This window comes from Hyperolius riggenbachi, chromosome 11, assembly GCF_040937935.1.
Source record: "Hyperolius riggenbachi isolate aHypRig1 chromosome 11, aHypRig1.pri, whole genome shotgun sequence".
In the NCBI taxonomy this organism is placed as follows: domain Eukaryota; kingdom Metazoa; phylum Chordata; class Amphibia; order Anura; family Hyperoliidae; genus Hyperolius; species Hyperolius riggenbachi.
This window is the reverse complement of record NC_090656.1, coordinates 251,213,565-251,227,329: the sequence shown is the minus strand read 5'-3', so window position 1 is coordinate 251,227,329 and position 13,765 is coordinate 251,213,565. Positions and strand designations below refer to the sequence as shown.

General features: G+C 45.2%; 1 protein-coding gene across 2 annotated transcripts in view; it reads left to right on the top strand.

Annotated features, from left to right (window-relative positions):
* The window catches only part of ABTB2 (ankyrin repeat and BTB domain containing 2), a 243,570-nt gene that overhangs the window by 197,822 nt on the left and 31,983 nt on the right, over positions 1-13,765 (top strand). For both annotated transcript variants that reach the window (XM_068261483.1, XM_068261482.1), the window contains exons 4-7: positions 2,186-2,338; positions 2,797-2,962; positions 7,532-7,621; positions 11,686-11,787. In XM_068261483.1, the coding sequence (XP_068117584.1) occupies positions 2,186-2,338; positions 2,797-2,962; positions 7,532-7,621; positions 11,686-11,787 (511 nt within the window). The remainder of the gene's footprint in view (positions 1-2,185; positions 2,339-2,796; positions 2,963-7,531; positions 7,622-11,685; positions 11,788-13,765) is intronic.

Genomic DNA, 13,765 nt, shown 5'->3' with positions numbered 1-13,765 from the left:
GTGCATAATACCTTTCCAATATGTTTTGGGATGCTGGAGGAAACCAATAATTATGGGGAGAACATACAAGCTCCTTGCGGATAGTGTCCTGACTGGTATAACAACATGGGGCCCCAGCATCGCACAGTGCTCTCCTCTCCACCAATGTACTAAACCAGTGTTTTTCAACATTACAGCATGTACCCCTTTATTATTAACTGTGTTGGCCAAGTACCCCCTGCTGTAAGTAAAATCATCTCAAGTACCCCCTCACACGTATAGATTTGTTAGGAGGACTCCGTAATTATTTACAAATGTTTTTAAACTTTCCTACATACTTTTAATTACCGTATTTTTCGACATATGACGCACTTTTTCTCCCCCAAAAAATGGGGATAAAAGTTCACTGCGTCTTATATGGCAAATGCAGGATGTCCCCGACTTACAACACCCGCGAACGAACCACCGACCCATCACAATGTCGGGGAGTCGGGACTCCCTGTGTTGTCCCCATGTCTCATCCGCTCTCTCTGAACAAATGAAATCAGCTGCAGCACGGCTCACCTGATCCATCGGCTCTCCTCTCCCACACTGCTCCCCTAGTGACGGCTTGTGCTGATGATGCGATCAGCAGAAGCCGGCACTACAGGAGCAGTGAGGGAGAGAAGGTCGTCTGTGATCGCCGGTGGAGCCGATAGATCAGGTGAGCCGTGCTGCAGCTGCTTTTCATTTGTTCAGGGAGCGGGGAGGAGACACGGGGATCAGAAGGGGAGACATGAGACACAAGGGGGACACAATAATTGGGAGAGAACATCTGCAGGACGCTGCTGCACCAGGTTTAGGATATTTTTTTTCCTCTGGTTTTTGCCCTCTAAACCTAGATGTGTCTTATAATCTGGAGCATCTGATGGGCTAAAAAACATGGTAATTATAAGTCCTTATTCAGGTATGTTTATAATAATTTTTCAATCACTAAACTTACTACAATGCATCAGTTATAACAAGCGCAGGCACCTCTTTGGCGCCCCTGTAGTACACGTATCTTGTGTTTAGAACTGGGGTACTAAACAATGTTAAAGTGAACCTAAGGCGAGAATGATATGGAGGCTGCCATATTTATTTCCTGTAAACCATACCAGTTGCCTGACAGACCTGCTGATCTATTTGGCTGCAGTAGTGTCTGAATAACACCAGAAACAAGCATGCAGCTAATCAGGACAGCCAAGCTACTGATATTGCTTGAAAGGAAATAAATATGGCAGCCTCCATATCCCTCTCACCTCAGGTTCACTTTAACCTCCTTAATGGTATGCCCGACACTGTGTCGGTGCATACCGCTGTGTGGCCCCAGGAGTCCCCCATAAGTAAATAATTGTCCCTAATGGCTGTACATTCTCTAGCTAGCACTAGGCTAGCCAGTAAGAGTGTCGGGCACCCCTAGATCCCCCGCTATCCCCTCGTTTATACGTTACCCCCCCCCCCCCCCCCCTAGATCCAGCAATTGCGCAGCCTCCCTGCACAGCTCCGGTCTCTCTATGGGGAGGATCGGGTTTGCGCATGACGTCATGTGCGATCCTCCCCATTGTGAATACCGGAGCTGTGCGGGGAGGCTGCGCAATCACTGGATCTAGGGGGGGGGGGGGGGGTAACGTATAAACGGGGGGATCGCGGGGGATCGGAGGGTGCCGGAGACTTCTTCTGGCTAGCCTAGTGCTAGCTAGAGGGTTTACAGCCAGTAGGGAAAATTTATTTTAAAATCGGGTTAAAAGTAACAAAACCTCCTGAGCAGCGTAACGCTCAGGAGGTTAAAGAAGGCCTCCGGGTTATTATTATTGTGTAGATCAGCCTTTCTCATCCTTTTTACCCTGGAGGAACCCTGAAAATACTTTTTTAATTTCTCGAGGTACCCCTGGCATCGTCTTTAAATGCGGATGTGGCTGTTTATTATGCCACTAACCCCTATTACAGTGTCCTTTATTACAAATTATAATGCTTTTTTTATTAATGTGCTCATTATTATTCTGAACCCCAATTTAGTGGTTCTTTTTATAGTACCCCCTATTATAGTGTGCTCGCTACCATACTCCCCCCCCAACCCCCACCATAGGGGAAAATGCCAAGGAACCCTTGTTGAGAAAGCCTGTTGCAGACTGTAGCAGTTAAAATGGTCGTGTTTGATACTAGCGTTTACTCTGTCGCCATCCAGGCCGTTCCTCCTGCTGCCGCCGCTCATGGAGTGGATGCGTGTTGCTATAACGTATGCCGAGCACCGCCGCAGCCTGACCGTGGACGCCGATGACATCAGACAGACCGCCAGACTCCTCCTCCCCGGCCTGGACTGCGAGCCCCGACAGCTCAAGTAAGTTCATGCGAGGCTGATCGGATGGGGGGGGGGGGGGGATGGGAGGGGTGCTGTGCTGTGCTGTGCAGAGTGCCTGCACAATCTTTTCATGGTATTCATAGTCTGTTGGCTCTCATACTACATGGGGGATGGTAAAATTGATCAGTAGTTGGCCAATAAAAATTGGATGTGTGTATGCACCTAAAAGGTGCATAATTAAGCCTAGTACACACCTTCAATTTTAATTGGCCAATCACTGACCAGTTTTACCAACTCCATGTAGTATGAGAGGTTACCTACACAATCTGCTCATAGTATTCATACTCTGTTGGCTTCCATACTGCATGGAGATTGTAAAATTGGTCAGTGACTTGCCAATCAAAATTGAAGGTGTGTACTATGCTTTACTATGTGGCTGGTCCCCCCTGTTGTTCCCAGCTGTCTAATATCGCTCCTCCCTCCGTTTCCCCCGCTAGGCCCGAGTGTTGCTTCAGCTCCCTCAGACGCCTGGAGGCCGGAGCAGCTGCTGACCGCTTCCGCCAGGATCTGGGCTTCCGAATGCTGAACTGCGGCCGGACTGACCTGATACACCAAGCGGTACAAGCGCTGGGGCCTGACGGTATAAACACCATGGATGATCAGGTGAGGAAGGATGGCGCTCTCCATTACCGGGGGTTGTTGCATCCAAAAATAAACAATTGCCTAAACATAGTGCCCCAAAAATATATGTAAACCCCTTTTTATCTAAGATAGGTCACTCCTATATGTCCTCCATTTTTTTTGTTTTTTTGTTTATTTACCATGTCCTTTGCCTAACTGCAGGAACTGTGCAGTGCTAGCGGGATTTTGGGAAGTTGCTTTGGTTTTTTTTTTAGTTTTGTTCAGTAACAAGCTTATTTCAGCATGCAAATAACAGAAAGCTTCCGATTTTGAGTAAGATATGGATAACATACGTGCGCTATGACCAGAACATGATTGGATCCTCCCACCTTTGAAGAGCTTACACAGTGATATAAACCTGCTGTCTAGGTGATGTGAGCTGTTGGAGGGACAGTAATCTGTGGCAGTAGGGAAGGAAAATTAACATTGAGCTGGGTTGAAAAACAAAAAAAAAAGGAGGGCAAAAATGATGTCATTTTTGGCATCACAGAGAAACAGTAAAGATGCAAACCAGCAGAAATATTATTTGCTTTTTTTATCACGTTTCTCCTAAATCTGCCAGTTATCCCTAAAAATAACAGGATAAATTATTTTTATTATCCTTTTCAGTTAAAATGGAGTTTCCTCCCACTTTAAAGGATACCCGAAGTGACATGTGACATGATGAGATAAACATGTGTATGTACAGTGCCTAGTACACAGATTACTAGGCTGTGTTCCTTTTTTTTCTTTCTCTGCCTGAAAAAGTTAAACATCAGGTATGTAAGTGGCTGACTCAGTCCTGACTCAGACAGGAAGTGACCTTAGTGTGACCCTCACTGATACGAAATTCCCCCTTTTTATCTCTTTCCTGCTATCAGAAGCCATTTTCTGCTAGGAAAGTGTTTTATAGTTGGAATTTCTTATCAGTGAGGGTCACACTGTGGTCACTTCCTGTCTGAGTCAGGACTGAGTCAGCCACTTACATACCTGATATTTAACTCTTTCAGGCAGAGAAAGAAAGAAAGGAACACAGCATAGTTATTAGTGTGCTTGGCACTGTACATACCCATGTCTCATCATGTCACATGTCACCTCGGGTATTCTTTAACCCATCATGGCTATATATATATCAGTATATCTGGAGAGAAACACAGATGCTTTTTCCGTTCTAGAAGATGTTGTTAGTGCTGAGCACTTTGTTTTTAAAAATGACCCATTGTTTTCACTGTGCAGCCGGCTAGGATTCTCCTTCAATTCAGCTATACAACTTGCCAGGGCCTGATTTACCATAAGGCACTGCAGGCACGTGCCTACAGGCGCCTGATGATCTCCTGCTTTTTTGCTGCCGACTGCTGCAGTAAAGGTGAGTATTGTGAGACTGAGGCCCAGTTCACACTTGCGTTGAAGTGGCTAATGGATTCGTGAAAACTGATCTGATCACCGGTCGATCGGATCCATTGCCACTCCGTTTCTGTTCGCTCTGTTTCCTCACATTCCGTCCCCCACCCACACCTTCAAAATGTATTTTTCTATTTAGAACAGTCTTTCTTACCTAGTGTGAAGAAACGTTCTGTTCTCTCATCGCCCCCAATGCAGGGCTTCAGCTTCCGTTCCGCTGCACTCAGAGCTCCGGAAAATTGGTGCAGAAGGAAACTTGCGGTCTGTGCAGTGGATAGTGCGGAACAGATCCGTTTGAACGGATCCATAGGTTAACATTGGATCAGTTCTCATCTGTTCCGACACATTCCCTTCCGATCCGGGAACGGACTGTGAACCGGGCCTGAGTCTCTCTTGTGGGAACTATTTAGCGTTTGGAGGAATGGTCCAGCGTGAGATCAGGTTACTCTGCCTGGAATACCTGCATCAGGGTGGATAGCAGAGGCTGCAGCTGCTCTGCTTCAAGTTAACAGAACTATCAGTTCTCCCTGAAGAGCGCATTCATTTTGAAACTGGGTAAATTACTTACAGGCCTATTTCCTACAGAGCAAGCAAAGAGGAGGCCAAAATCTGCCCCGACCTTTCCCCTGAGCACAACCTTAAAGAGACTCCGTAACAAAAATTGCATCCTGTTTTTTATCATCCTACAAGTTCCAAAAGCTATTCTAATGTGTTCTGGCTTACTGCAGCACTTTCTACTATCACAGTCTCTGTAATAAATCAATGTATCTTTCCCCTGTCAGACTTGTCAGCCTGTGTCTGGAAGGCTGCCAAGTTCTTCAGTGTTGTGGTTCTGCTATGAACTCCCCCTTCCAGGCCCCTCTCTGCACACTGCCTGTGTATTATTTAGATTAGAGCAGCTTCTCTCTTCTCTCTTATCTTTTACAAGCTGGATAAATCGTCCTCTGAGCTGGCTGGGCTTTCACATACTGAGGAATTACAGACAAGGGCAAAGCTGTTTGCAGGAAGAAACGAGCAGCCTGAAACTTCAGTGCATGAGAACTGCAGGGAGAAAGAAACACACAAATGATCTCTTGAGATTCAAAAGGAAGGCTGTATACAGCCTGCTTGTGTATGGATGTATTTTCTATGTGTGGACATACAGTACATCAACCTACTTCCTGTTTTGGTGGCCATTTTGTTTGTTTATAAACAAACTTTTTAAAACTGTTTTTAACCACTTTTAATGCGGCGGGGAGCGGCGAAATTGTGACAGAGGGTAATAGGAGATGTCCCCTAACGCACTGGTATGTTTACTTTTGTGCGATTTTAACAATACAGATTCTCTTTAAGGCCTATACTCGCCTCGCGATGTTTCCAACGATTTTCATGATGGCTGACGATTTTTTCCGCGATCTCGAGCCATGGGTACAGAAGCATGATCACGCGAATGTCGCTTAGCGTCACACAACAATAATGACCGTCACGGCGGATCGGATCTTTAAGATCCCTGACGACTCCTGCACAAAGTATCGCGGTCACTAGAAGTCTCGCCGCGCCCGTGCGTCGTGTAACATCGCGCATACCGGCCGGCCGGAAGATGGATCGGCGGAGCGCTCGCCGTCAGGGAGATGTTGCTGGATCCATCTCCCTGCATTGCGAGGCGAGTACAATAGCATTACAAAAGCAGACCTACACCTCTGTGTAAATGGAGAAATTCCTTTTTCAGAAAAACGGTTGCTGACTGCTTTAAGCACACCTGAAGTGAGAGAGATATGGAGGCAGCCATATTTATTTCCATTTAAACAATGCACATTGCCTGGCAGTCCTGCTCATCCTCTGCCTCTAATACGTTTAGCCACAGCCCCTGAACAAGCATGCAGCAGATTAGGTGCTCTGACTGAAGTCTGACTCAATTAGCTGCATACTTGTTTCAGGTGTGTGATTCAGACACTGCAGCAGCCATAGAGATCAGCAGGACTGCCAGGCAACTGGCATTGTTTAAAAGTAAACTAATATGACAGCTTCAATTCCATCTCACTTCAGGTTCCCTTTAAAGGACATCCGTAGTGAGAGGGATATGTAGGCTACCATATTTATTTCCTGTTAAACAATACCAGTTGCCTGGCAGCCCTTTTTCAGACACCACTGTAGCCAAATAGGTCATATTTGGCTGCAGTGGTGTCTGAAAAACACCAGAAACAAGCATGCAGCTAATCTGATCAGATCTGACAAGAATGTCAGAAAGACTGATCTGCTGCATGCTTGTTCAGGGGCTGCCTATGGCTAAAAGTATTGGAGGTAGAGGATCAGCAGGTCAGCCAGGCAACTGGTATTGCTTAAAAGGAAATAATTATGGCAGCCTCCATATACCTCTTACTTCAGTTTGTCCTTTAATATCAGTTGAAGCAAGAGTGTGGCATAAAGCAACCAATCAGGTTTCAACAACAAACAACATTTGTAAAATGCTTTTCTCCTGTAGGACTCAAAGCACATAAGCATGGCTCAGACCAGTAATTGGTTGATTTGAAAATTGTGGTACAGAGGAAGAATTCAACAAGTCTGCAAGTGCCAGGCCAAACAGGGGGCTTTTCAGTTTTGAACTGAATAACTCCAGGGATGGAGCTGTCTTTAGTGGGTGTGGTAGGGAATTCCACAGGGTAAGGTCAGCATGACAGAAAGCTCTGGCTCCAAAGGTTTTGAGTAGAGGTGGGCGAACAGTCTGGCTGTGTTAGCCGAACTGTTCGGGCTGCCCAATCTGTCATTTATCTATGCCTCTTACTACTTCCGGGTCGCAATGACCCGGAGTAGTACGTCTGCGCTGCCCGGCGGAGCGCGTCCTAGCGACGCGCTCCCGTTGCCGGGCACTTTCTGCGCATGTGCGTGACGTCACTCATGACGTCACGCATATGCGCAGAAAGTGCCCGGCAACGGGAGCGCGTCGCTAGGACGCGCTCCGCCGGGCAGCGCAGACGTACTACTCCGGGTCATTGCGACCCGGAAGTAGTAAGAGGCATAGATAAATGACAGATTGGGCAGCCCGAACAGTTCGGCTAACACAGCCAAACTGTTCGCCCATCTCTAGTTTTGAGGTGCACTCTGTTAAATGAAATAAGAATTCTGATTGGTTGCTCTGGAAGGTGTGACCGGCCTGTCAGTGCTCTCTAATGGAAGCTGTTTGTGTATTTACAGGGCCTGACCCCGCTGATGTACGCCTGCGCAGCCGGAGATGAGGCCATGGTGCAGATGCTGATAGAAGCAGGAGCTGCTCTGGATGTTGCTGTAAGAAAGTCACCAATGGGAATGAGAGGGTGGGGCTATGTGAATAAATAGGATTGGTTCAGTGCTTAATAGGGGTTATAATAACAATTTAGGAAACATAAAAAGTGAATGTTTCAACCTAAACCAGGGGTGTCAAAGTCAAATACAAAGTGGGCTGAAATTGAGCTCTGGGACCAAGTCACAGGCTGACCTTAATGTCTAGTGGCCACTTCTTTCCCTTATAAAGTTCCCTGGTGTCTAATAGCCCCCTCCATCCCGTATATATTTCCCTGGTGTCTTCTCTCCCCCCCTCCCCCCCACCTCTATACGGTTCCCTGGTGTCTAGTGGCCCTCCACTATAAAATTGCCTGGTGTTTAGTGGTCCTCCCTCCCTCCCCCTATACAATTCCCTGGTGTCTAGTGGCATACTCCTTTCCCTATACAGGTCCCTGGTGTCTAGTGGCCCCCTCCCTCTACTATATAGTATACCAGTTGCCTGGATGTGGTGCTGATTCTCTGCCTCTAATACTTTTAGCCATAGCCCCTGAACAAGCATGCAACAGATCAGGTGTTTCTGACATTATTGTCAGATCTGACAAGATTAGCAGCATGCTTATTTCTTTTATTAATCAAACACTGCTGCAGCCAAATAAACCAGCAGGGCTGCCAGGCAACTGGTATTGTTTAAAAGGAAATGAATATGGCAGCCCCCATATACTTCTTACTACAGTTGTCCTTTAAGTGATCATCTGTGGTTACCCACAATGCACTGCTACTGAATATGCAAATTATCTCTTTATGCCCCAGGCTTGCATCCAGGGGCATAAAGAGATAATTTGCAAACTCAGTAGCAGTAGCATTGCATTGTGGGTAACCACAGTTACACACTTAAAGAGAAACCGTAACCAAGAATTGAACTTCATCCCAATCAGTAGCTGATACCCCCTTTCCCATGAGAAATCTTTTCCTTATCTCAAACGGATCATCAGGGGGCGCTGTATGGCTGATATTGTGGTGAAACTCCTCCCACAGTGTGATGTCAGCGCCTCACAGCTCTGAGGTGCTGACATCACACTGGGAGAGCTTTGTTACATTGTGGGCAATAACAGCTGTTTCCAATTGCCAAAAAAGCAAGCTGCATCTCCTTCCATTGACCTCACCTGCCAGTAGTAAAAAATGTCCCCATGTGATAAATGTCAGAATGTGAATCAGGAAGAGGAAAGATTTTACAATGGGCAAACACTGACTAAATCATTTATACACAATTATTGTAAAAATTAAGCACTTTTTTATTACATTATTTTCACTAGAGTTCCTCTTTAAAGCTGAATTAACACAAATACCTTCTGTTTTAAGAAGACAAATTACATTAAGCATTCTTTATTGAGTAGAAAGCTGAGGTAAGCAACATTTCTCTTACTGCAGCTCTAAGAGCACCAGTGGACTTCAAAGAGAACTTGTAATATAATAATTCCATTTTCCATTTCTTGGAATATCACACCAGCGCAGAGCGACACTGGGACGGCGAGTAACAGCTTGCAGCGTAATTAAAACCTCATCATACAGCATAGCAAGCCAAACACAATATTACAGGCAGTTTAGCGGCGGAATACGTTTACGCTTTGTGTCACCTTGAGCTGCGCCAGCGGTGCTGCGACGGACGGCGTGTCGCAATGAGGCCTGTTTGTGGCTCTTGATCTGATTGAAGTCTATTAGCAGGCCGGGCCGCGCTAGGAAACCTCAAACGATCGCAGTGCCAATTGTGTATCGTGTAGAGTAAACAGACTTCATACATTAACTCCATCATATAAAGGGGCTATTCATAACATCACAGGCATGCCTGGAGAGCTCCTCATAGTGACACAACTCATTTTTATTATCTTTTATTCCTTTAACGCCAACGTATTCTGCAGCTCTGTAGAGAAAAAAAGTGGGTGGGGGAAGGGAGGGGGGGTTTAAAAATTAGAAACTTGCTTTGATAACAAGTAGATACTAGAAGAGAAGAGGACCAGCTTATAGCCTGAAGCTATGTACACAACACAGGTATAGGCACCCAAATTGCTTGCTTTGTTTATTGATTATGTATTTATATAGCGCTAACATCTCCTGCAGCACATTACAGAGTACATAGTCATGTCACTGACTGTCCTCAGAGGAGCTCACACTCTAATCCTACCATAGTCATAGTCTAATGTCCTACCATATTATTATTATTATTATATATTTATATAGCACTGACATCTCCTGCAGCACATTACAGAGTACATAGTCATGTCACTGACTGTCCTCAGAGGAGCTCACAATCTAATCCTACCATAGTCATAGTCTAATGTCCTACCATATTATTATTATGTATTTATACAGCACTGACATCTTCTGCAGCACATTACAGAGTACATAGTCATGTCACTGACTGTCCTCAGAGGAGCTCACACTCTAATCCTACCATAGTCATAGTGTAATGGCCTACCATATTATTATTATGTATTTATATAGCACTGACATCTTCTGCAGCACATTACAGAGCACATAGTCATGTCACTGACTGTCCTCAGAGGAGCTCACACTCTAATCCTACCATAGTCATAGTCTAATGTCCTACCATATTATTATTATTATTATATATTTATATAGCACTGACATCTCCTGCAGCACATTACAGAGTACATAGTCATGTCACTGACTGTCCTCGGAGGAGCTCACAATCTAATCCTACCATAGTCATAGTCTAATGTCCTACCATATTATTATTATGTATTTATACAGCACTGACATCTTCTGCAGCACATTACAGAGTACATAGTCATGTCACTGACTGTCCTCAGAGGAGCTCACACTCTAATCCTACCATAGTCATAGTGTAATGGCCTACCATATTATTATTATGTATTTATATAGCACTGACATCTTCTGCAGCACATTACAGAGTACATAGTCATGTCACTGACTGTCCTCAGAGGAGCTCACACTCTAATCCTACCATAGTCATAGTGTAATGGCCTACCATATTATTATTATGTATTTATATAGCAGTGACATCTTCTGCAGCACATTACAGAGTACATAGTCATGTCACTGACTGTACTCAGAGGAGCTCACACTCTAATCCTACCATAGTCATAGTCTAATGTCCTACCATATTATTATTATGTATTTATATAGCACTGACATCTCCTGCAGCACATTACAGAATACATTGTTATGTCACTAACTGTCCTCAGAGGAGCTCACACTCTAATCCTACCATAGTCATAGTCTAATGTCCTATCATTATTATGTATTTATATAGCACTGACATCTTCTGCAGCACTGTACAGAGTACATAGTCATGTCACTGACTGTCCTCAGAGGAGCTCACAATCTAATCCTACCATAGTCATAGTCTAATGTCCTACCATATTATTATTATTATGTATTTATATAGCACTGACATCTCCTGCAGCACATTACAGAGTACATTGTTATGTCACTAACTGTCCTCAGAGGAGCTCACACTCTAATCCTACCATAGTCATAGTCTAATGTCCTATCATTATTATGTATTTATATAGCACTGACACCTTCTGCAGCACTGTACAGAGTACATAGTCATGTCACTGACTGTCCTCAGAGGAGCTCACAATCTAATCCTACCATAGTCATAGTCTAATGTCCTACCATATTATTATTATGTATTTATATAGCACTGACATCTTCTGCAGCACTTTACAGAGTACATAGTCATGTCACTGACTGCCCTCAGAGGAGCTCACAATCTAATCCTACCATAGTCATAGTCTAATGTCCTACCATATTATTATTATGTATTTATATAGCACTGACATCTTCTGCAGCACATTACAGAGAACATAGTCATGTCACTGACTGTCCTCAGAGGAGCTCACAATCTAATCCTACCATAGTCATAGTCTAATGTCCTACCATATTATTATTATGTATTTATATAGCACTGACATCTTCTGCAGCACATTACAGAGTACATAGTCATGTCACTGACTGTCCTCAGAGGAGCTCACAATCCAGTCCTACTAATAGGTTGATCACTGGTGTGTATAACGTTTTGTGTGTTGGTTTTACTCTTTCAGGTGCCTGGCAGTTCCCCCCGACATCCCTCTGTGCACCCCGATACTCGGCACTGGACGGCGCTGACGTTCGCTGTACTTCATGGGCATATCTCTGTCGTGCAGGTAAACCTCTTCAGTGATACTGCTACAGGTTAATACTGCAGAGGTGTAACACCAGCGAGGCAAACTACAAAGCACACACAATGCAGTGCCGTGTCTACAGGCCGCTGCACACTCTAGTGTTCTCATCTGAGTCGGGGTGCGTCTCAGCCAAGAGTCTAGTGTGCGTACAGCCACTCCAGTACATTGCCAAGAGATGTACATCGCTGGCCCTGATTAGGAGAACTCCTGGAGAAGCATGTGATCAGTTTGATCAGCTGATAGATTTGTAAAGGCTGCCATACACTGGTCGATTGCCACCAGATCGACCAGCAGATAGATCCCTCTGTGATCGAATCTGATCAAAGACGGATCTATTGGCTACCTACACTGCAAACAGATTTTGAATCGATTTCACTATGAAACCGATTCACAATCTGTGGCGCTGCTGCTGCCGCCTCCCCCTGCATAAATTACCTGAGTCGGCCAGCGCGAGTCCCCATTGTCCCCGCGGTCCCTTCTCCGCTCTTGGCTTTAGCTTCTCTTTACTTCCTGTCGGGGGAAGTTTAAACAGTAGAGGGCGCTCTATTTAAACTTCCCCCGACAGGAAGTAAGTGAAGCCAGCCGGAGCCCAGTGCTGAGAATGGACCGTGGGGACTCACGCTGGCCGGATCAGGTAATGTATTGCCGCTAGTGTCGGTCGTCGGACATTCGAACGCCGCTATCAACGCAATCCTGACCCCCCGGCGATCGAGCAAAATTTTCCGCGTGGACATATCGACGGGATCGATCGATTTCAGACGGAAATCGGTCAGCGTATGCGCATCGATTTCACAGCAGATTCGATCACAGTGAAATCGAGTAAGTGTATGGGCCCCTTAAGGTCCTAATTTGAAGTGATGACTTCCTGATTTAACACATGATCAGGACCAGCAAATCAGAACCTTACAAATCTATCAGCTGATCAAACTGATCACATGCTTCTCCATGACTTCTCCTAAGGAGGGCCATCCCTACTGCAGAGCAGGATAGTTTTCTTCCTTACCACTCCCGCTGGAGTTCTTTTGCTCATGCACCGCCCCATTTCCCCTCCTCCTTAGCAACAGAACGCGTCGCTGGGCTGGGGCAACTCTACAACCCTTTACGACACTCAGCCCTGAACTGCCGCATGAGGGTTTACAGAGAAACTCCGACCAAGAATTGAACTTTATCCCAATCAGTAGCTGATACCCATTTTTACATGAGAAATCTATTCCTTTTCACAAACAGACCATCAGGGGGCGCTGTATGACTGATATTGTGGTGAAACCCCTCCCACAAGAAACTCTGAGGACCGTGGTACTCCTGGCAGTTTCCTGTCTGTGAACCTTGTTGCATTGTGGGAAATAGCTGTTTATAGCTGTTTCCAACTGCCAAAAAAGCAAGCAGCAGCTACATCACCTGCCAGCAGTAAAAATGTCACCATGTAATAAATGTCAGAATGTAAATCAGGGATTTCAAACATTTTACAATGGGCAAACACTGACTAAATCATTTATACATAATTATTGTAAAAATGAAGCACTTTTTTTATTACATTATTTTCACTGAGTTCCTCTTTAAGTTCCGATCGCTGCAAGTGACATTATTTGTGCATGTTGTGTGTATGCAGCGGCCCTGTACACATGAGGGGCATCCATGGCCAACCGTTCACGCAATCGATCCTTCAGATCGTTTTCTCAAATGATAACTGGATGCCAAACAAACAGATATATGTCTGTGGCTGTCCCATTTGCATACATGCAAAAACGGCGCCAGGACATTTGGGCACTTGGTGAAGCCAAAAAACATCTCACCCTGCTCCTGCACACGCCCCAGCGGCATTACTATTCCCCCTCCAGGCCGCCATGGACTCAGAAGGAAGATGCAATTCGTCTGCCAGCTGTTGCTGACAGATGAATTGCACAGTTTTTTCGTAATTTGAGCTCCGTCTTTTGCCGGCACCCAAATTACCCTCTGATCA